At 43.6% G+C, this 23,316-nt stretch overlaps 1 protein-coding gene across 2 annotated transcripts in view; it reads right to left on the bottom strand.

Annotated features, from left to right (window-relative positions):
* Window positions 1-23,316, bottom strand: part of Aagab (alpha and gamma adaptin binding protein) — a 40,994-nt gene that overhangs the window by 5,893 nt on the left and 11,785 nt on the right. The window contains exons 2-7 of one of the 2 annotated variants that reach the window (XM_051197726.1): window positions 20,870-21,060; window positions 20,656-20,752; window positions 20,366-20,455; window positions 16,628-16,711; window positions 1,216-1,298; window positions 467-566 (exon numbers count right to left, since the gene is read on the bottom strand). In XM_051197726.1, coding sequence (XP_051053683.1) covers window positions 467-566; window positions 1,216-1,298; window positions 16,628-16,711; window positions 20,366-20,455; window positions 20,656-20,752; window positions 20,870-21,060 — 645 coding nt within the window. The remainder of the gene's footprint in view (window positions 1-466; window positions 567-1,215; window positions 1,299-16,627; window positions 16,712-20,365; window positions 20,456-20,655; window positions 20,753-20,869; window positions 21,061-23,316) is intronic. The other variant, XM_051197727.1, reaches the window with a different exon arrangement.

Genomic DNA, 23,316 nt, shown 5'->3' with positions numbered 1-23,316 from the left:
AAGGACAGAACAGAGTCACTTTGTGCTTTAAAAAATATGCTTAAAAAAATGGAATTTAGACAGAGCATTGAACACAGCAGTATTTAAAGTTTTGGGAGAGGAGAACAATCCTACAAAGACACGCAGGAGGAAAACCAGGAGACACAGTTGGTGAGTGAAGAGAACATACACCATGTCATGAAGTCCATAATCCTGAAGACTGTTGCTCAGTCAAGAAGTGGATGGGGAATACGTGTTAGTGGCACACAGGTCACAGGTGGCCTGCACAGCCAGCCATTTGAATGTCAGAATGGAAAGGAGAGCCAGATGCGTTAACTGAGTGGACAGTTACGGGGGGCGCATGTCCAGTGGGTATGCCATCCATTTTCTTCTCCAGGTTTAAATCAATTCTCCCCTCAATGTTTCCTATCCTGGTGTCTACTCTGAGTTCTGCAGTTACCTCCGGAGAGCTCATGGAGGAACTTACCCACAATGCTGTCAACCTGTGCACCTGCTGAGCCACATGCACCACCACGATGGCCTGGAAGGGACTCTATCCTCTCAGCTGCTGGCAATGGGGCCTGCTGCTGGGGAGAAATGCATAGAAACAACAATTTAACAGTAAGTTTCTCAGTGGAAAATCTAAAGAGTTTACTCTTCCCATCCCCAGCTAGCTGCGGAGAAGCAGTAACAGAGCCCAAAGGAAGAAACAAATGGGAATGAGGTCACATACAAACACAAAAGGCTGGTATTTCCTGCAAGGAAAAACTATGAATGTCAGGATTTTGCTACTGGCCACTAAACCATGTTTGGTTTGCATCATTTAAGATGCATGTTATAGGCTGGCTGACCAAGGAACTCAGAATGGAGCTACTGAGGACAGAGGGTGAAACAGACTGTCAGCTCACTATGGGTTGACTAGGGACCTTGGTAAACAAAGTATTGAAAAAGATTCATTTTTATTTTCTGAAAGCAAGATTATGCTGCAAGGAAATCCTTGTATATTTAAAAAAGTGATCTAGCAAAAACTACTGGATATCCCTGAGTGAGCACCTGCTGAGGGGGCTGGGCCAGCATTCCCTCAACAGGGGTCAGGCAATAGGTGCTTTAGAGCCTCCTTTCAGCTGCTGCATTCTCCTCTGCTGCCTCTTAAATAGAAGCTAAAGAAAGGAAGACGTGTAAAGATCCACAAGGATAGTAAAGTCAAAGAGGAGAAAGATCCGGAAAATTCTTTACCTCTGAGTGACAGCTCTCTGCTGATCCAATGCTGTGGCTTGCTCCAGCCAGGGAGTTGAGAAGGCTGAAGCCCTGGCTCCTGTCTGAGAAGACATCATGAACGTTGTGACTTGTGTTTTACATTGTGAAGTGACTACAATGACAAGCAAAGGCTCAGTCCTCAAAATTCCACCTCTAACCCTGCTGGTGAAAGAGTTTGGATCTAGCCGGGCAGTGGTGGCACATGCCTTAATCCCAGCACTTGGGAGGCAGAGGCAGGTGGATCTCTTTTGAGTTTGAGACCAGCCTGGTCTACAGTGTTCCAGGACAGCCAAGGCTACACAGAAAAACTGTCTTGAAAGACAGAGGGAGAGAGGGAGGGGAATGGAGAGAAAGGGAGGGAAGAGAAGGGGGAGGGAGAGAAAGAGAGAACGAGAATGTTTGGATCTGAAATATTCCATGAAGGCCTGTGTGCTCAAGCTGCTACTGGGAAGTGGTAGAACATACTTGGGAGAAGTAAGGTCATTGGGATCATGTCCTTGAAGGGGACACTGGGATATGCCCCCCCCTTTTTTTTTTTTGCTTCCTGGCCACCAAGAGGTGAACAGTCACCTCTATCACACCAACACATCATGTTGTATTGTGGTATGATAGGTCCAAAGTGACGAGGGTGATCAACTAGGAATTTAAACCCTGAGCTAAAGTAGGTTGAGCCACGTAAGCTGATTAACTCAGGCATTTTATAACAGTGACACAAAACTAACAGACACACATACTCTCTCAATTCTATTCTGTGTAGCTTTGTAGACCAGGCTGGCCTGGAACGCACAGAGATCTGCCTGCCTCTGTCTCCCGGGTGCCGTGATTAAAGGCGTGTACACCACCACCGAATGACCTCCCAGTGCCTCTTTTACAGTGGCTCCTTATGAGCAGCTGGGCAGAGGGGATGCAACCAACAACACACTATAAAGCTTTGGACACCTTTGATCTTTTTTCTATGTCCATCCATTAAAAAAATATTTGATTGTTTTATACTATATGTATTTATCCAGGATTTTAAAACCAGCAAAATAATGTTTAATGCTCTAATGCTAACATATGATCAAAACTCTAGCTTCCACTTATGGCTACAACCACCTTGTGACCACCAATTCCCCCCTCCCCCCAGGGCCTTCATCTGCAGATCACCAGAAACCTGTGACTGGGAGAAGGGGCTGTCTGCATCCTCTCCTCATGCTCCTAAGAATTCACTGTGCTTAAGAACTTTTCTTTCCTTCCTTTCTTTTTTTTTTTAAATAGGATTCTCTCTCTCTCTCTCTCTCTCTCTCTCTCTCTCTCTCTCTCTCTCTCTCTCTCTCTCTCCCCCCTTGTATTTCAAAACCTTAAAAAGTGCATGATGAGCCATGAGTTTAGAATGAGCTGGAGTTGTGCTCAGTGCTTTCTAATAAACAATGAAGGATTCAGTCAGCTTATCAGAGGGCTCATTATGTCCCCTGCTTACATTTTAAGGAAGTCAGAGACTCATACATTTATACAATTGAGAAAGGAATCCACATTTGTTTATTCAGAGCAGACTGCCTGCATGGGGTGTTGTTCAAAAGGCCTGGATGGTATTTTATACCCTGGCCCTTCTGTTTTGGTGTTCTTCACACTTCCACCCACATGCACCTACTGTGCTCCACAGTCCTGGAAAAGAGTTACGTAAATCTTCTCTTACTACTTGCTAGTAACCATCCTAGGCCGCCCAGGTTTCCAGCATGGGAATGCTACTCCTATTGAGAAGGGCCTTTCCCTTCAGCTGCTGAGACTAATTCTAGCATTTATGGTTTTATTAGCAGCACAAAAACACTAGACTAGGAAGGAACAAATCAAGGTTTGTTCATCTGATTCTTCTAGAACTTCAGATGTGGCAGGGGCAAGTTTTTATGAAAAAGAAATTAGTCAGGAAGCATAAGAAGACCCCCCCCCACACACACACACACAGACACACGACAGCAATGAACCAGGCACACCTGATATTTACAACTGTGGCTAGAACCAAACCGTTTCCGTACTACTTTTTCCAAAACAAGTTGAGCAGCTCTAATTCAGAACTCTGAAATGCTCCAAATGCCAAAATTTTCTGAGCACCTCATAATGCCTCAATGGAAACTTCTACATAGGTAAAACATAGGTGCATTATCAACCCTGTTCCAATTACCTCCAGGTCATATGCATAAGGTATACAGAAGACACAAACAAATAGCACATATGTCCCGTACACATAGGCGCAAGCATTCCAAATTCAGAAAGTCACAAAACCTACAAAACTTAGTCTTAAGTACATGAGTTATGAACACTCAGCGTGTGTGTGTGTGTGTGTGTGTGTGTGTGCGCGCGCTTTAATTTATAAGTTAGACACAGTTAAGACAATAACCACAATAACGAGTATTTCAAGCAGAATACTGTAATAAAAGTTCTCTACCAAGCTGGAGAGATGGCTCAGCAGGTTAAGAGTACTGACTGTTCTTGCAAAGGACTAACTGCAGTTTGGTTCCCAGCAATCACATGGTGGCTCAAAACCCTTTGTAACTCCAGCTCAAGGGGATCTGGCATCCTCTTCTGACCTCTGTGGGCACTGCATGCACATGTTGTGTACACATACACTAAGCCCCAAATACATACACATTAAAATATTACAACTTTAAAAAGAATTCCGCAGGAATAGTTGCTATCTCTTCAAATATCTCCATGTACTGAACTCACTCCTCTCGTAACAGTGTGAGAAGATACTCTAGGAATTTCTGGATGGCTTCCCTGCAGTTGCCTAGACAACCAGTATCCCTGACACTGCATCTGAAGCCATTATTAACAAAGTAAAGATCATGAGAACACAGGCGCTGAAGAACCTAAGCAGTCGACTGACAGAATGGCCATTCAGTGACTGCTAGGCAGGTGGCAATGCGTGGGCTGGACTGCTCAGAAGGACAGTACGCCTCCTTGGGCAGGTGGAGGAGGATGGCATATATGCCACGGTGCCATTCAGAAAAGCATGCAAGTTGTAAAGAGGAGCTAGCTGCTCATTTCTAAAAACTTCTGGGGTAATTTGCTTCAGGTAACCAAAAGCATGGGTAAAGAGGGGCCACTGTGTATTAAATTCTAAATTCATCTCCAAAGACATCTCCATTCGAGTGGCCTAATAAATTACAGATGGAAGATGTCAGTGTCATGAAAAGTAAAACAAGGAAACAAACAACAACAACTTGTTATTAGTGTGGATTCTTCAAATGTTAAAAATGTTCTTAGCCACATGCCCAAACCTACACAACCTGTTAGACATGTTCTGTGTTTACTTTTCAGTTTTTATTTATTGAAAGCAACAACTTGTCATCACCTCAGCACTGCTGGCAAATGTGCCATCCTCCTCCACCTGCCCAAGAAGTGTACTGTCACCATTCTCTACATTTTAAGGTGTTTCTACTCTTTTTACATACTTTTCCTCTCTGCACAAAAGCTTTCCCTTTACTGTGAACCTGGGTCTTCTCCACTCATATGGTAAGTGACTGCCAGAGAGCCAGACACATACTAAGTACAGCAATGACTTCTAAGTTCATAGAGAAGTTGCATCTATCGTTTTAGTGATTATCTTAAGCCATGCCATCGCACCTGGCTTATACAACCTTTAAAAAGTCACAAATGCTGTCATCAGTACCAGGAAAAGGAACCTACGTTATTATGGAACATTCCATGTCTCCAGATATAGAAAACAAACAAACAAATGAATAAACAATGTGGTAGATTGGAGAGATCGTTCAGCAATTAAGAGTACTGGCTGCTGGCCCAGAGGACTGGGATTTAATTCCCAGCATCTAATGGTAACAACCATCTGTAACTCCAGTCCCAGGGGATCTTATGCCATCTTCTGGCCTCTGTGGACACTGTACCCACATGGTACATAGACATACATGTAGGCAAAACAACGGTGCACACTGAAACAAACAAACAGAAAAACATCATAAAACTAAATCTTATTTATTCTCTCTCCCTCACCCACTGCTTAACATCTTGAATACACGATTAAAGCAATGCTTGCTTAGGCTCACTTAGACTCAGCACTCCACATGGTTCTACTTGTGCTAGATTCAGGAAAGCATGCCTCTGCTCTGTGACATGGGGGAGCTGCTCATAAGTCAAGAGCCACTCCCACGAGAAAGTGAGATCATGTGATCTCCTTTCTATGAACAGTATGTTCCCTGTAAAGAACAGAAATATCAAGAAGGAAACGATAGCAGCAAAGATACTAGTGACGGTTGTGGTGAATGTCCTCCCATTCCTGCACACAGTCGTGAGACTTCACTAAACTTTGGAATGAGCACTGTCCTTCCCAAAGCCAAGAAGGAGAGAGATCTCTGCACTGGTCACAGTGAAGGCCCTACTGAGTCCAGTCTCTGAAGCCTGGAGCACATGCCTGAAAAATCCTCGGGGGTGGGGGGAGGGTGGGGGTAAGGGGCTGGCAATCCAGAGCAGCCATTCAGACCCATATGCAGGAAATGGAAGCAAAAACTATGAAGAGATGGCTTTCCTATGAGGTTTGTAGCCAGCTTTGGAAACAACTGTAGTTGAAGAGCAAGGTGGTCAAGAACAGAGCCTCCAAGGTGGCCTATGGCGGAGTTCCTACCAGTGCTTTGTGTGTGGACATTCCCTAAGGCCATACCTGAAAGGCTCACCATTCCCGCCTCTCCTCATTAATTTCCCATAATCCTCTCCTCCTTTTACAACACAATCCTTCCACCTATTATGCTTTCTACATACATGAACGGTCAATTACCTTACTCATTATTTTCTTTTTTGACCATGACATTCACAGGGAGGAGACAGTCAGATTGCTCAATGGTTCTTGAGTTCCTCAATGTTATTGAAAAGTTGGACTTCAGTTCAGCTTCATGAGATTTAATGAAATCCATTTCAATGGATGTTGCCCCTGAACTGCTGAACTGGACCTTGGTTTCCCAAGGTTACAGAGGTATAGGCAAACTGACAAGAACCCTCTTCACTGGCCATTGGTCCTTTCACTAATTTAATGCTTTATTTTTCTGTGACATTAGATTCAACTTTTTATTTAATCATAATTTTTCACTTACTGAAAATGTATATAGAACTGTATGTGGTGATAGATGTCTATAATCCCAGCACTTGGGAGGCTGAGGCAAGAGCATCAAGTTCAAGGCTACCCTGGCAATATAGCTATTGTTAATAATAGTAACAATGACAACAACAATAATAATAACCAATCTTTTAAAAATAAAAGACAAAAGCTATCTACTTTCTCAAGTGAACAGCTTCATGCAGAAGTGGGACCTGGGGACTTGTGATGTGGGCACTCATTTCTTTGTTTTTTGGTTCTAGCCATCAATTACAAAGGCCAGCCTGACCTAGAATCTGGAACTTCTGCCACAGAAACATTTACTCAGGACATGAGGGGGGCAATAAATGATCATTTAGGTGATATTTTAATATCACCAATTCATCTCATTCATAATGGGAAAATGGAAAACTGCTGTGTGCAAGAGTTGCTTCTACTCACTACTCTAAGTCCAGCTGCTCTCTGCCCACTGGGAGCGGAGTCACAACTCTCAGGCATTTGTTTAGTCTAACAGTTCTTCCTGGTTCCCCTTCTCCTCTTCATCTACCATGGTGCTACTTGAAGTAACAGTCACAAGCAGTAAGTGAAGCAAAACCCTCCACAGAACTTGCCAGTGTCCAGCTTATTAGACCAGGGACATAAAAGTGACACCAAGCAAAGGTGTTGCATATACTACTACCCTCTTCCACGATGTGCTAGTCTCAATAAAGTCAAACAAGAGTACAACTCTTATGGGTACCACCCATAAGGCACTGAAGCAAGGCCTGAAGCAAAGTACTTTGCATCATGGATTACTGATGCACTTAAACTGAAAGACAGTCTATTAGGAAACTCAAAGAAGAGGGAACTTAAAACAGCTGTTATATTTGTCATGAGGCAGTGACCTACAGTTTCTACTTTCATGACAGCGATAATAAAGGGACATTACCAAGCTATAAATGTCAGACCCAACTGGCTGGTTTTCAAGTCACAGAGCAGGCTCTGGTGGGAGCCTGGGGACCACAGCAAGGAGCTGAGATTTTTATCTACATCCTTTCCTTGAGTGGCAGCCTAAGCTCAGGCTGAGGAAGTCTAAGGCATGACAGCAAATGAAAGGGTAAGCAAAACGATGAGGCCTGATTAGCCCCAGAGATGCCCTCAATGATGAGTGTGGGTCTTGCCCACTTCATTTCTTGGTTCCTTTGTGGTTAGGCCTTTAACGCTGAATGGAAACTATGGCTTCCCTGGAAGTCTGACCTTCATGATGCAATGGTATCTGGGGAATTTCTTCTCAGGCAGAGCTTAGAAGGCACAACCGACCTTAAGCTCAGTGCTTGCTGCCATTTTTATGGTAGCTCCCTGCCACCAGGAGTGTTTTAGGCACTGTTTTCTCCCAAGTGCAATTCAATGCAACAGATATGCTGCCTCTGGTTAAGTGCTACATAGAACTGTATCTTATACATGAGAGTAGGAATTTATTTTTGTCTCCCAAGCATCAAAGTTCACCCCTTTAGGAGCAGTAATGAGTTTACTACTAAGAATATTATATTTGAGAAAACAAGACACTGGCAGAACCAATAGCAGAAACCACACTGAAGTCAGTACACTAGGAAGAGTTGTACATCTTTCCAGTATGGTCATATACTGCTTAACATTTGGATCAACTATAGCTTGCAATATATGGCAGTGGTCTAAAAGACCCTAAGGAGCTTTGTGGTGGTCTGAATAAGAATGCCCCGCATGGGCTCATATACTTGAATGCTCAGTCACTAGAGAACATTTGAAATAATTAGAAGGATTAAGATATGTGGCCTTGTTAGAGGAAGTATGTCACTGGGGATGGACTTTGAGGCTTCTAAAGCCCATGCCAGGTCCAGTGTCTTTCTCTCTGCCTGTGTATCAGGATGTAGCTCTCAGGTCCTTCTCCAGCACCACACATGCATGTTGCTATGCTTCCTGCCATGCTGATAATGGATCAAACCTCTGAAACTGCAAGCAAGCACCTAATTAAATGCTTTCTCTCAGAGGAGTCGCCTTAGTTGGGCCTCTCTTCACAGTAATAGAACAGTGACTAAGACAGAGCTGAAGAAGCCTGTTGCCAATGAATGTCTTAATGTTACAACAAAGTCATAATGACCCCTGTTGTAAACAGGTCCACTGCACTACCCCTCCATGAAAATACAGCACACACATTTATGTGCAGCACATACTCCTTGAAAATGACACTGGTTTATTCACTTACACTCTGGTTTTTATTGTTGTTATTCCTACTTACAAAGAACGTTTATTGTAAAATTATGAGTAGCAGTCTCCTATGCCTTCCCACTGGGTCTTATGACTATACTGGAAAGCCATTATCTGGGTTTGTGTGAGCACATCCTACATACAATGATGACTTCATATAGTGACGATGTCACCTGATGATGACTTTCTCCGGACATACCCCCTGTTAAGCAAAGGAGGACTACAGTGATTTGCTTTTAACTGTATAAATTAGTTTGCTTTTACACCTGGTATTAAGTTTTAAAATACATTAATTGAATATCTATGGTGTATAAATAGTCATAACTCAAACTAATCCACCTTGACTCCAAGTAATATAATGAAAACATGGTGTCTCCCACTCAGAAGTAATTCATCATCATTTGCTGTTGTATTAGCTAGCTGGAAGCTTTGCTGTACTTTGGATTAAGTTCAAGGACAATAAGTTAGGACTAATACTATGCTATACAGATTATATAGAAGGATTTAAAAACAATAAGCAAAAGAAACCCCAAACCTCAGATATAATCATTACCTCCAGTCAGTCCCATTAAAATCTTACTCACAACAGAGTACCTAGGCTGAGACAACTTGTGGCAAATAACTCACCTGGCTCTACCAATGATTTCCCATGCAGCCAAAGCCACTTAATCTTTCTGTGCTCAGCTCTCTAATACACTAATAATCAGCCAACTAAGCTACCACAGCATGATAGAAACAACACTCTTGCTCAAGACCTGCAGTCCTGTCCCACCTTAGTTAATTCACTGTGTGGGTGTGGACAAGTCACTTCGCCTGCCCAAGGCCTCTTTTTGCTATAAAAGAAGCCACCATACCAAATGCATATGTGGAGATTCCCATGCCCATTCTATAAAGCCACATACTGAGGAGATGGCTCAGTGGACAAAGTACTTGCCACAAAAGTGTGAGGACCAGAGCTCAATATCCAAGGCCCATATAAAAGCCAGGTAGACATGGTGACCCATTGGTAAGCTCAGGTTGTAGGAGGCAGAGATGGGGATACCCTGAGAGAGCTGGCTAACCAAAGCAGCCAAAATGGTGTGCTCCAGATTCTCAGTGAGACCCTGCCTCAAAATACAAAGTGGAGGATGAGATGCAAATACAATACTGATGTCAGCCTTGGGCCTCCACAAGCACACACAGGTACTTAAGCCCCAACCTGTTAACACATATACACACACACCAAAAGAACCCAACAACAAACCTATGAGGACATTACAATTCTCCTTTAACAAACCCACACCTATGCTCTCAGGTGCATCTTGCTTTCTTCCTAAGCATCTTTCTCTTAAGCTTGTGTTTAACTTCTATATTAGCTTTACATAAATTACATGTTTACACATGTGCACATACATGGGTGCACGCGCGCGTGCGCGCACACACACACACACACACACACACACACACACACACACACACACACATTAAATTTAGTAGCCAACTCAGCCACAGATGTGTCTTTTCTGTGTTGGTATATGAATGTATAATGCAAAGGAGATTACTTGCAATCTCTTTTTGTTTGCTCTCATTCTTCCCATCTTCCTTAATTACTCAGTCACCCTGATCTAATATTTCCCAGTTCTCTGGGGCAGGGTCTCATTATACAGTCAGGCTGGCCCCAGGGACCTCCTGACTCAGTCTCTTTAGTGCTAGGCTTATAGGCATGGGCCTCCATACCCAGCACCCGACTTCCATAAGAACTTCACCTCACAGGAAAACAAGGAAGGAGAGTGGTCAAAACAAAAGCATGGGAACACACATTATTGACAGATAAAAAAGTTTTACCACTGTTTTTGGAATCATAACACAGAGTAAAAGATACAGTCTTTCCTAGAAGATCAGAATAAAAAGATGCACTACCTGCTAAGGCCTTTGATTTCGTTATGCAACTGATTGCTTGTAGAATGGTGTCACACAGCTCTGGGTGTAACTTAAAGTATTCAACCACAAAAGGGTGAGTGATCATCTGGCAAGGATGCCATTATGCTATTCCTGGACTATTTAACAGACAAGATCAGAGGTTCCTGGGAGTTTTCTGCCCAGTGCCTTTGAGAGAGACACACCTGACCCATTACTCAGTAACAGAGATTAAATATTTCTGAAAAACCCCTTCAGAGGTGAGTGTAGCACCTGGCACAGAATCTTCTGCCCCTTTTGAGCCTCCATTAAGAGCCACTCAACTGAGACATACCTAAAATCGCCTTTCTCCCACCTGGAAGAAATGTGGTATCTTTTCCTGGTTTCTCCTGGTCTTTACTATCACAAAGCAGCCTCTTTCAGTTAGGTCAGGATTTTTAACCTTCCTCACGCGGTGACCCTTTAACACAGTTCCTCATGTTGTGGTGATCCCAACTTTTGGGATCACTTTTGTTGCTACTTCATAACTGTAATTTTGCTACTGTCATGAAATAGAGGTTTACCAAAGGGGCCGTGACCCCCAGGTTGAGAACTGCTGAGTTAGATCATGCCCTCTCTCTATTCTAAGCCTTGAAGTAGCCCCTAGTTTTTTTTACCTGAGTAGATGCCAATGTTACCTAGATGGCCTGAGCAGCCTCAGTCCCCAAGATCTCCATCCCTTCTGCCATCATCTCTCCTAAGTAGTCAGAGGGAGCAGTTAGCTGTTCTTCAAACACACTGGGTGTGCTCTAAACCTACCTACCACATGCCCTGTTAGGCCGCTCTTCCCCCGGGTTCAAATCTTTACCCACCAAGGACCCTAACCTGATTATCCTACCCCAAACCTCAATCCCCCTCTCTGTTTTATTTCCCCACTACCTATCATCCTCTAGCACCCTATGTAACTTACTAATCCCCACAGGGGATTCCCCCACAGGGAGCCTCACAGTGCAGATACTGATTTCTCAGCAGTGTATACCAAGCACTGGGCCTAAACACAGTGTGTGCTCAACAGACAATTCCTGAATGAACTTCAACTCTAGACCAAGGAGAGTCTAGAGGCCAACAGAAGACAACTTACATGGCCAACTGCATAGCGTCTGAAGAACACTCTTGTAAAGATGGCAGGTGCCGAGGAGCACAGGTGACCTTTGTGTTGTACTAACTACACAGACACAGGTATAGTAGAGGAGTACTCCCTACCTTCACCTTTTCCTAATGTAAAATGGTATTGGCCCCATCTTGTCTTTCTTCCTGTGGCTTTGCAAGTCAGGATTCAGAAATGTGCAGGAAGCAGGTCCTTGATGCAAAAGCAGAGGCTAACACAGCTTTCAAAATGCCCAATTCACTCTCTCCGATTAAGCAGTCTCACAAGTCAGAACTAGATGAGTATTCTGTGCCAGCAGTGCTCACCATGGCTACATTACTGAGTCCCTGTGGCTCTTAATACAGCTGCTGCCTCTCCACCACCCTCCCTCCTTCCTAGCAGAAATGGTCTGGATGTGGCCCAGACAGCACAGGCCTCAAAAGTTCCCAACATGCAGCCAGCACTGGAAGTCACTGATAAAGACCAACTTAATCCTACAGATCAAAAATATAGCCCAAGGGGGCTAGAGAGATGGCTCAGCAATTAAGAGCACTGACTCCTCTTCCAGAGGACCCGGGTTCAATTCCCACACCCACATGGCAGCTCACAACTGTCTGTAACTCCAGTTCCAGGGGATCTGATATCTTCACACCAATGCACATAAAATAAAGTTAAATAAATTATATAAAAGAAATATACAGGCCAAGGCTGTAGCGTTGGCTCAGTGGTCAAAAGCAAACTGCCTGCTCCTCTTTCGGAGGACCCCCGAGTTTGGTTTTCAGAGCCCATGTCAGGCAGCTCACAAGGAACCCCCTGTAACTCCGGTCCAGGGGATCCCACTCCTTCTTCAGGACTCTGAAGCCACTGCAAACACATGCACTTCATCTCATACACACATAATTAAGACTGGAGACTGTCACCCGAGAAAACTGTCAGGAGAAAAGTTTCTTACAAGTTAATAATTCATAAACATGATATGAGTTAAATGCACAGAGTTCAAAGCATAAAGGGCTCTGGGAAGTCAAGCCTATCCCCAAACCAGTCAATGTCTCAGAGGGCGATCTGAGTACAACTGCTTACTAAGTTCCCAGGGGATGACTGCACAACCCCAGCCTGGTAATATGCCCTGTGACATTTCTTGACCTCTGTGCCCCAGGCAAAGTTACTTGACTCCGAGCATAACTCACATTGGACACTGTGAAGTTAAATAGGATAATGGACATAATCTATCTCATGGATATGAAATCAGTGTAATACATTTTTGAGAGATGCTATTCACACATCAAAGCCACCCTCTTCGCAGTACAGAACTCAGTGCTATTAGTATAATCACAAACCTACAATAATCATCACCAAATTCAAAACATGTTTTTCATGATCTGATAAGGAAATTCTGTCTCCTTAGCAGGCACTCCTTCAGCCCCTGGGAACCACTAACCTAGATTCTTTCTCTGTGGATTTAATTGTTCTGGACACCCAGTGGCAATGACGTAAAAGCTCTGGGCATAGCGGTAGTATGGCAGATCAGCCCTGGTGTGGCTTGCACATACGTTTTTAGAGCTGAGTAATAGTCCACTGATGGACTTACCACTGTTTTCTGGAGCTGTTTCCACCTTTGGGCTATTATGAATAACACTGGTATGAACATTTATAATGATGTTATATGTGGCTGTATTTTCAGCTCTGTTAAGAGCGTACACCTAAGAGTGCAATAACTTGGGCATATGGTAATTTTAAGCACAACTTCTTCATTATTGCTATTTTTTAATAAGTTTGTATGTGTATATAATATGAACTTTGGTCATTCTCCTCCCCTCCCCATTATCCTTCCCCACCCTTCCCACTCACACTGAGCCACTGAGCCAATCTTCCCAACAGGTCTCTCTCCTATTTTCATGGTTGATTTGGGGTTTGTTTGTTTTGTGGCTTCTTTTGTGACTCATGGGGTTTAATTAGGGTTGCATGCATGAAAGGTTATTTACTGGCAACTTTAACAGTAGTTACATCACAGAAGAAAATGACTCTTCCTTCCCAGCAACCATCAACTGTCAAAACCTCCTAAGGTAGGTGGAGCTTCATGAAACCATTTCCAACCCATGACAGACCATCAATAGGCCCTTCTCCTATGCCTAACTTGAGACTTTCAGAAAACCTACTATGTGACTGGGAGGACAGTTTATTCATTGAAATGCCTGCACTTCAAACAGAAGGCCCTGAGTGTGTCCCTGCACCCAGGGTGGAGGCATGTGCTTGTAATCTCAGCGCCGAGGAGTTAGGGTCTCTGGCTCATAGTCTAAGTCAGTACAGCAGAGTCAGCAAGCCCCTGGACCCAGTGAGAGACTGTCTAAAAATAGGAGGTGGATGGCTCCTAAGGAACAATATCCAAGGCTGACCCCTGGTCTCATATTTGTATACCCCATCCCACATGCGTACACACACCTGTATATATACACAGCAAGAGAAGAGAGGGAGGGTGGGAAGCGGTGGCTGCTGAGGAAGATGAAGATTGCTGGCATTCACATCAGAAAGGCTGAAGGTTCTCATGGGGCAGAGGTGGCAGGTCACCCCGGAAGGATGTCATGGCTCACCTCAGTTACCCAGACCTCTGTAAGACCTGCACTGGCACTTCCCAGTTAGGAGGAGTTGGCTCATTTCCTGGAGCCTCTTGATGGGAAAGTAAGCTAATGCCAACATTTGGGGTTTTAGCTAAAAGCACATCAATGTATCAGGGCTGCACAGAAAGAAAAGGAAAGAAATAAAGGTACTTCAGGGCAAAGAGCCATGCAATGTGCTGCCTTGCTTCACACTTAGGAATACTGTCCTATTGTATACAAAGAGCAGCACTGGAATTATCTATGTACAAAGAAACTGTCCTATTCTGTTCTCCATTGCTGTGATGATGACGAACAACAGTACCAACTCAACTCTGGAGAGCAAAGGGTTCACTTCAGCTTACGTTGTAGCTGAGGGAAGTTGGGGCAGGAACTCACGGTAGTAACTGATGCAGACCATGCAGGAACACTGTTTACTGGTTTGTTCTCTATGGCTTGCTCAGAGCCTACTTTCTTATTGAACCCAGGAGTGACCCCACCCACAGTGAGCTGAGCCCTCCCACCTCCCACCTCAACCACCAATCACGACAATGAGGCACAGGCCTGCCAAGGACCAACTGAGGACATGGGAGTACCCTCTTCCCAGATGACCCTAGCTGTGTCATGCTGACAAAAAAGCAACTAGGACAGAAGCAAAAAATGTTCAGTACGCCTTGTGCACATACATGTTCAGGACGTCCCAGATACCAGAAAGTCCTTGCTATACATAGACTGTCACAGAAGTAGCATAAGCTATGCACTCCTTCCCATACACCTTACCTTTTCTGCATCACCTGCAACCTGCAATGGCTAACACAGTGTAACTACTAAGGGGATCCCTCTTATACTGTTGTTTGGAGAACAGTGACAAGTAAAAGAGTGTGTGTGTGTGTGTGTGTGTGTGTGTGTGTGTGTGTGTGTGTGTTTTCAGATAGGTGGGTTCCTTCCAACATTTCCAATCTGCACTTTGTTAAGTCCAAAGAAGCCATAACTATGGTGGGCAGCTGCAAAGCTATAAATGTGAATTATTAAGCCATCGTTTCTTTACTGTATGAAATGGAGGTCAGGGTTTTCAAAATGATTAAAGCCGAAAAGGCTTTACTGAATTTCTAGCTATTTCAAGAAATTTATAACAGGCAGTACTGGATAGTACGTTATTCTAAATTGATGTAGCTTATGGACCATATCTTAAAACTTTTTGTTTGTTTGTTTGTTTATTTTTTGAGATAGGGTTTCTCTTTGGCTTTGGAGCCTGTCCTGGAGCTAGCTCTGTAGACCAGGCTAGCCTCGAACTCACAGAGATCAGCCTGCCTCTGCCTCCCAAGTGCTGGGATTAGTTTTATACTGTATACCGTCTTAAGCAGTAGCTTGCTATGACAAATACTCAATAGAGAAGTAATGAATGAATGAACTATGAATGGATGAAAAAGACACAGCAGACAGGAAAAGAGAGAGAAAATCACCTTATTGTCAAGAAGAGGCTTTGCCAAGCACATGGGGTAGATAAGAGGTCAGGGTGCCAACAATATTTAAAAGTCAATGTCTCTCAATAGCTGGAATGAAGCACTTTGTATCCACCAAGCTAGCCATCTACTTGCCCTTTATCTCAAGAAGACAGGCTAGATAGACCGACTGTAAATATGGCTTTTCTCATTCCCTTCTGTGGAGTTTCACCTAATACTGCACACTTGTTAAGGTATTACACTCTAAACTTGAATTGCAGTCCCCAAACCTCAAAGCTAAGTCCTAACCTCTAATACAGCAAAATGTACACCTCTAATACAGCAAAATAGGTTACATGACCATAATGGTAGGCCCTAATTTAGTATCACTGCTGGCCTTATAAGAAGAGATATGAACAAATTCATGCACACAGGAAGAAACCAGGGAAAGACTAGAAGAAACAGTGTCAGACCAAAGAACTGACAGAAGCTAGGACCAGGGTACCCTAGCTCCTCAAGGTAGGACTTCTGACCTTTCTCTAAAACTGTGAGGCAATAAACTCCCACTGTTCTAAGCCATCTAGACTGTGAGTTTGTTCCCAAAGGCTGAGCAAGCTAATGCAGACTCCAAGAGCTGATGCCAGCCAACTACAGACTACATGTCAGACCCCACAGACACCGCCACCACATCACTCAGGGCCGGACACTCACCCTCAGGATGCTGCAACAGCTCAGGTCTCCCTGACCTCGCACTCTATTTCCACCTCCAACACACCACTCTAAGGTCAACAACCCTGCAAAGATCCCACCTCCAGGGCCTCACCACTTGCTACAGAAGAAAGCCCACCTCTCCTTGCCTAGCTTGCTGCATCACCTATTCAACACACATCAGACATCCCAGCTTTTACTTTTAGCTCTTCCTTCAACTGAAAACTTGAGAATGGGAATAAAAATTTAATAGAATCCTAATAGTTCCATATATATCCATATAATTTAAAACATGTCACAGGGTAAAAACAACATTGTTACTCACCATTCTTCATCACGACGTTAGACCAGACATTGGCATTCAATGCTTGTACAATTCGCTTTACGCCTGTAGATTCAGGAAAGTCATCTACCAGGGAAAGAAACACACAAATCTGTACACACTATCAGATAAAACTACACATTCATATATATGCCTATGCGTCCCCAAAGCCACACTTTTAAATAACTGGGTTTAATCACCTTGTTTATTTGGCTGTTGTTTCATAATGTACTGTATAGAGAAGTAAATGAATAAAGTAATACAGAGCTCAGAACTCCTGATAGGAAGTCACAACAGAAGAGAGCTGTGTGATCATGCTATCTCTATCACATCACCCATGGAATCCACTCAAGAGTGTCCAGAAAAAGCAAGCTCTCATTAAACAACCACAGTGTAGCATTAAAGACACTAATCTTGGGGCTGGAGAAATGGCTCAGTGGGTAGGAGTGCTTGCTGCTCTTACAGAGGTTTAATTCCCATAACCCATGGTAGGTGGCTCACAACTGCAGGTAACTCCAGCCCCAGGGGAGTTACCATGCCTCCATATGCACCTGCATGCACACACTTTAAAATAATAAATCTTAAAAAATAACAAACATTTTCATCTTAACTATCTATGTGGGATGAATTTCCAGGGGCTGGTAAGATGGCTTAGTGGGTAAAGGCACTGTGTCACAAGCCTGGTGGCCTGACTTTGATACCTGGGAGGAGGACCTCTCTGTGTGCTATAATGCAACTCTGTGTAATGTGATGCTATCTTCCACTGAGGATGATAGTCACCTGTCATCTATTATCTCTTAATCAGAGAAAGTCGTTAAGAATCAAAGCTTAGCTGGACTGGCGGCTATGTCAGGGAGCCTGCAATGCCAGCTACTTGAAGGCCGAGGCAGGCAGTTCTCAGGTGAGAGGCCAGCCTGGGCAACAGAAACTCAAGTTCAAATTGGCAACTCAGTGAAACTTTGTATCAAAAGAGTAAGTAAAAAGAAGGCTGGGGGGTGTATTCAAACACAGAACGTTTGTCTTATGTTTGAAACCAAAGCCTAGGCTTCTACTCCAGTGTAACAACTGACCAAGGATAAGCAGTAGCTGTTTTAGAGTTAGCACCACCCTGTCTCTAGAATTTGGCAGTTCTACTTAAAACAGTTAGGCATTACTCTTTGCCAACAACCAGTAACAGCAGTTTCTTAGCTACATCCAGGCATCACTGTGCCCAGTAAGCATGGGTCCTTCAGAAATGAGGAATGCAAGACTGAAGTCTTGAAGGTAGAAAATAATAGAAGAAATAATCCATGTGTCAGAGAGAATAGAGTTTGCAGAGCCCATGTTTAGTGGTCTAGCCTGGTTTGGGTTAAATAGGAAAAAGAGAGACTTAGATATCAGAAGATCTAAACTTGAAGCCAGGCTCTGTAGATTACCAACCATTTACTATCTGATCAAGGGCAATTCACTTACACTAGCCTCTCAGAGTGGCAGGGACAGCAGCACTCTAAGTACCTCTCCTGGAGGCATGATGGGGTAGATTGGGGACTGGGTGGTATACTCTCCCTTTATACTGGAAATTCCTGCAGGCAGGAACCATGCCTAACTGAGTTCATCATGCCCACTGCCTCAGAGTGCCTGAGTGACAATAGTCAGTCTTTCATGGCTAATGAATCACCCAAAGACTTGCATCTACCAACCTGGTGGCACTAACTGAGGATGAAACTGGGAATACCAATGAAGATACATTTATCCCACTGCCGTCTGGATGAAGACAAAAAGCCATGTTCATCTTAACTACGGATGATAGAGTTGTTGAAAGAACCATTCATACTTAAGACACTAAACCCAGGAACCAAAAATGCAGTCTGAAATGAAGAGCTAGCAGCAGTAATATGAAACTTGATAAAACAGTGGATGTGTGAAAAGCACCCACAAATGAGGGATGAAGAAAAGTGACTTTGGAGTAGTTTGTATTTAAGAATTCTAGAAAGTTTTTATTACCCTGCTCTAAGATGACATGTCTCTCAAAATCTGTCCTAAAATTATACCGAATTAGGGCTGGCAAGATGGCTTTGCAGGCATCAGGGCCGCTGCAAGCATGATGACCTCAATCCCCACCCTGGGTCTACTTGCTCCCAAAAAGTTAAGCTCCAATTTTCGTATATGTGCTGTGGGACACGTGAGCACCTGTACACACGTGTGCACACACGCACACACACACTAAATGGGGACTGTTTGCAGAACTCCCCGGTAGAAAGGAACAAATTCTAAGATGATGACAACCGTCATTACACATGTTCAAAAATACCAAGTTGGGCACAAGTTTTAGGGAACTTAAAAAATATGGAAGGAAATATTTCATTCCCCAACTTTCAGTATTCTTTATGATGTGTAAAAATGAAAACCTGCCTCCCTGCTTCATTCTCACTCTGTGCCATCCAGTGTTCCATCCACACTGGCTTCCATCCTTGCCTGGGTCTCCCGGGAGAGCCGGCATGCTCTAAAGACCCCGCCCACCAGGCCGCATGTCCAGCACCTTTCCACTTCTTCCCCATGACGAGTCTGACACATTAAGGTTGGGGTGTCAAGTGCTCTCTGAACCATACACAGAAACATCCCCATCTCTGGAACACCACGGCACCACATTCCTTCTTGGTCTGGGGACATTCCATTGGGGAAACAAAATTATTTCTGAATGTAGCTTACGGCTCACTTTTGGAACCAAGTTCTAAGATTCTTATGGGCCAAGAATTGGGTTGGGTTGGGCTGGCTGAGTTCATGGAGGTATACTTGGAAAGTGAGAAGATGAGAGATAGCTCAGTGACTAAGAGCATGGGCCACTCTTGCAGGGGGCCCAGGTTCAGTTCCCAGAACACCCACTTCAGGTGCCTCACAACTATCCAGAACTGCAGTTCCAGGGGATGCCCTCTTCTAACCTTGGAGGCATACTACACATAAACATAAATAAAAATTTAAAAATAACTTTAAATCTTTTCTCTCTCTCTCTCCTTTCTCTTTCTTTTTTAATGGAAAGGTGGTTCAGGAATTAAGAGCACTGGCTGCTCTTCCAGAGGACTGCAGTTTCATCCCTATTTGCTACACGGTGGCTCACAACCATCTCTTAACTCCAGTTCCAGGGGTTCTGATGCCCTCTTCTGGCCTCCTAAGGCACTAGGCATGCATGTGGTACACAGCCATACATGTAGCCTAACATTCAAACATATAAAATAAAAAAATAAATCTTGGAAGGAAGGAAGAAGAAAATAAATTGAAGGTCCAGACGGTTGCAGAAGCAGCAGAAGGCAGGCAATGCACAGCTGCCCTGGGGGTAGGTGGGAAGTGGAAGGCTCTGAGTCTATTTTTGGCTTGGGTATCAATAGGTCTGGCATGCCTCCTGAGGTTTCTGGGAATTCAGCCTTAGCTTACTATGAATTCAAAAGAAGGAACATAACCTCCACAAACACAGGTCTCACTATCCTATGGCTGGCAGTGGATTAAGGACAGGGAAATGGCAATAGTTTTCAACAGTGATCTCTTAAGCACACACACAGTTTCAGAAGCTTGAAAATGGGTGGGAAAAGCCAGCAAGCAAACTATGACAGTGCTTATAGACCCATATTAATGGGTTTTGCTCAAAGCTTTTTAAACAGCTGGAGAAACTAGCATTTCTGGGCTCTCTCTGTGATCACCCTACCCTAGGCTGGAACAGTTTCTTAGGCTTCAACCCAAACCCAGCTTTCTCCAGACACCAACACGCACCATCTTCCTCAGGTAGCTCCTCTGGGTTGAGCTCTACCAGCTCGAAGCCATGTTTGATGCACCACTCTTGAGCCTTTTGTCGGTTTATTCCTAAAACACATAAAAGAATCTAAGTAAAATCACTATAAGACATGAACAACTTTCAACACTCTCCCTAATGTCAATGTCATCCTAGAGGCATCTGGAATTAAGCTACATAAAGGTAAATGATCTGAGCCTCAAAGTATGCTGAAGACAACAGAAGTCTTGCAGGGTTTTCATGATGAGCTGAGGATGTAGGAGGCTCTTACCGTCTTCACACACTCTATCACAGACCAGGATCATCACCTCGGGTAACCATGCTTCTGCCAGGGGAAGCCATGAGGAGACACTGTCAAGACCCGATTTCTGCAGAGGAAGAAACAAACAAAAATGAAAAGACACACTGAGAAACTCAGAACATAGAGAAGAAAAAGAAGGTATGACAATGTCTGATTGAAGGCACCACTGGAAACAAGAGCTTACCTGTGTGCTGTCAAAGTAAACCACGAACGCCTGGACTGACTCCGCGATCTCAGCAGTGACCAAGAACTTGCTTGGCACCACGCACAGATTGACCTCTGCTGAATAGTATTTGTTATCGATGGTCCAGGGGTAAAACCTCACAGCATCGGTGGATGCCGCTTCCACAAAAGCATCTTCTGTTCCGAGGATATCTGAACAAACAGCACATATCACTTTGGAAGGCACAAAACCAAAACACACTGGTCAATTTTTTTAGTGAGGTAACTAGATTAACCTGGAGCCTCGGCTACTTTCCCTTTATACAATGACTCTAAAGAGCCCTGAATTAGATTTAGATTTGTCTTCTCTAATCATTTCAAAAACAATGGTGACATTATTTAACTCATTGGCTTTTTTTTTTTTTTTTTTTTTTTTTTTTTAGTTTTGGGGATTGTTGAACCCAGGACTTTCAGTACCTGTCAGGTGCTGTGTCCCTGGGTTATATTCTTTTGTCAGGATACAAAATTGGTTAGCTCTAGATTAAATAGTAGCAAGGGGAGGGGGGAGCCCCTTTGATAAATACCCAGAAAAAAACAAAGGGAAGAGAAAGATTGAGGGGATATTAATTTTATTATGTAAGTCCACAATGGGAAGTAGATGACTATAAGACTACTTTGCACTTACTGAAGGCTAAGAGGATGAGCGGATTAAGGCTAAGCCATTAATAAAATAGAGCTACATATATTCCTTGGGCTAAATGCTTAGACATTAATTCAGTTAATGAAACAAAATAATAGATACTGATAAATGGCCCCAATTCTATTTATTTCCATTCTTGTTCAGTCTTTGAAAACCACCCACCCAATCCTTATTTGATAGAGACACCTCTGGCAAATTTAAAAACGTATCAAAACAAATTAAATGTTTTCCATTATTAAAAAAAATAACCTTTCAAAAATTTATGTGCCATGTAGGTAGGAGGCTTTCACTGCAGAAGATGAATCAATGACAGGCAAATGCTCAGAGCTGTGGTCACGGAGCTGTTGGAACACTCTAGTCCCTGCATCACACAACATTTAGAAGTGGAAGAGGTGACTGGAATTGTTCTCAGCCAAGCTCCCATCTCCCACGCCATGCCTACCACCTGCACTTCATCCAGAGGTGGAGAATGAGTATGGTCTATGTGCACAAGTGTGTGCAGCTGTGCATGTCCGTGCACATGCAGAGCCCAGAGGACATCAGGCACCTTGCTCTATCACTCTCTGCCTTACTCGAGGCAGGGTCTCTCATCAAACCTTGAGCCATGCTGGTGTCCAGGAAGCCTGTGATTCTCCGGGGGTTATAAGTGCACCTGCAGCCATGCCCGATGCCATTCCTCACATGTGACCACACTCAACAGTGGGCACTGGGATTTGAACTCCTTGTACTTGGCTGGCAAGCACTTTACACCCTGACCCATCTCTCCAGCCCTTGTCTTGACATTCCTGCCCAAATCAGTCATTACTCTTAAGGGAATAGATCTGTACCCACATCTGAAACTGAACCTTTACCTTTTAAGAGACTGGCAACTCTGCTTCACTTCCACTTTCAGTTATAAACCTTTATTTAGTGTTAAATCCACAGCAACCAGCTACAATGTTCCTCACAGAGCACTATGACAGCTCCAGTGGGCATGCAGCAAAAGGACAGATGAGCTAGTAAAATCAAAGACTTTGTTCTCACATCAATGTCTCATAGAGAACACAAACAAGCAAACAAAACAATTCTAGATCAAAGTCTACCTTACAGTCTAAGTTAACACTTCAAGCTGAGAAGCCATGTTTCTCAGAGCTTCATATCACCAGCCAACATAATCCCATTATGCCAGCAGCATACATGGAGGAAGGCAAAGCAGGTTTTGACAGGGTGGGAGGAGGCAACGTGAAGTCTGTCCTCATTCTTGGCTAATTTAAAATAATGAACTGGCTGGTTTTTGAGGGAGAAAAAAAAAAAAAATACAAACGGCAGTGCTGTTAAGATGAAAAGGAGACTGGAGAGATGGCTCAGAGGTTAAGAGCACTGGCTGCTCTTCCAGAGGTCCTGAGTTCAATTCCCAGCAACCATGCAATGGCAGCTCACAACCATCTATAATCCCGTGTCCTCTTCTGGCCTACAGGGATACATGCAGACAGAACACTGTATATATAATAAATAAATAAACCTTAAAAAAGAAAACACACACAAAGGAGAAACCCAAGGGTCTAAGTCCCACCGCTTGCCACTATCTTCTACGTCCTATACTTAAAAACTGGATTCTATTTGGGGTTATGCTTTTTCCAAATCAGTGTTTTCAATGAAAAAATACAATCAATTAAATTGCAAGTACATGAAAACTGAAACTGTGACCATCTGGAAGGACTAAGGGGTTGCTCACACTAAGAAGCACCGGATGGTATACTTTAGGTGGGCATACCATATGCTGCAAGACT

The sequence above is a fragment of the Phodopus roborovskii genome, unplaced genomic scaffold (genome assembly GCF_943737965.1).
Source record: "Phodopus roborovskii unplaced genomic scaffold, PHOROB, whole genome shotgun sequence".
NCBI lineage: Eukaryota > Metazoa > Chordata > Mammalia > Rodentia > Cricetidae > Phodopus > Phodopus roborovskii.
The sequence above is the reverse complement of the archived record's forward strand: the minus strand, read 5'-3'. Positions and strand labels throughout refer to the sequence as shown.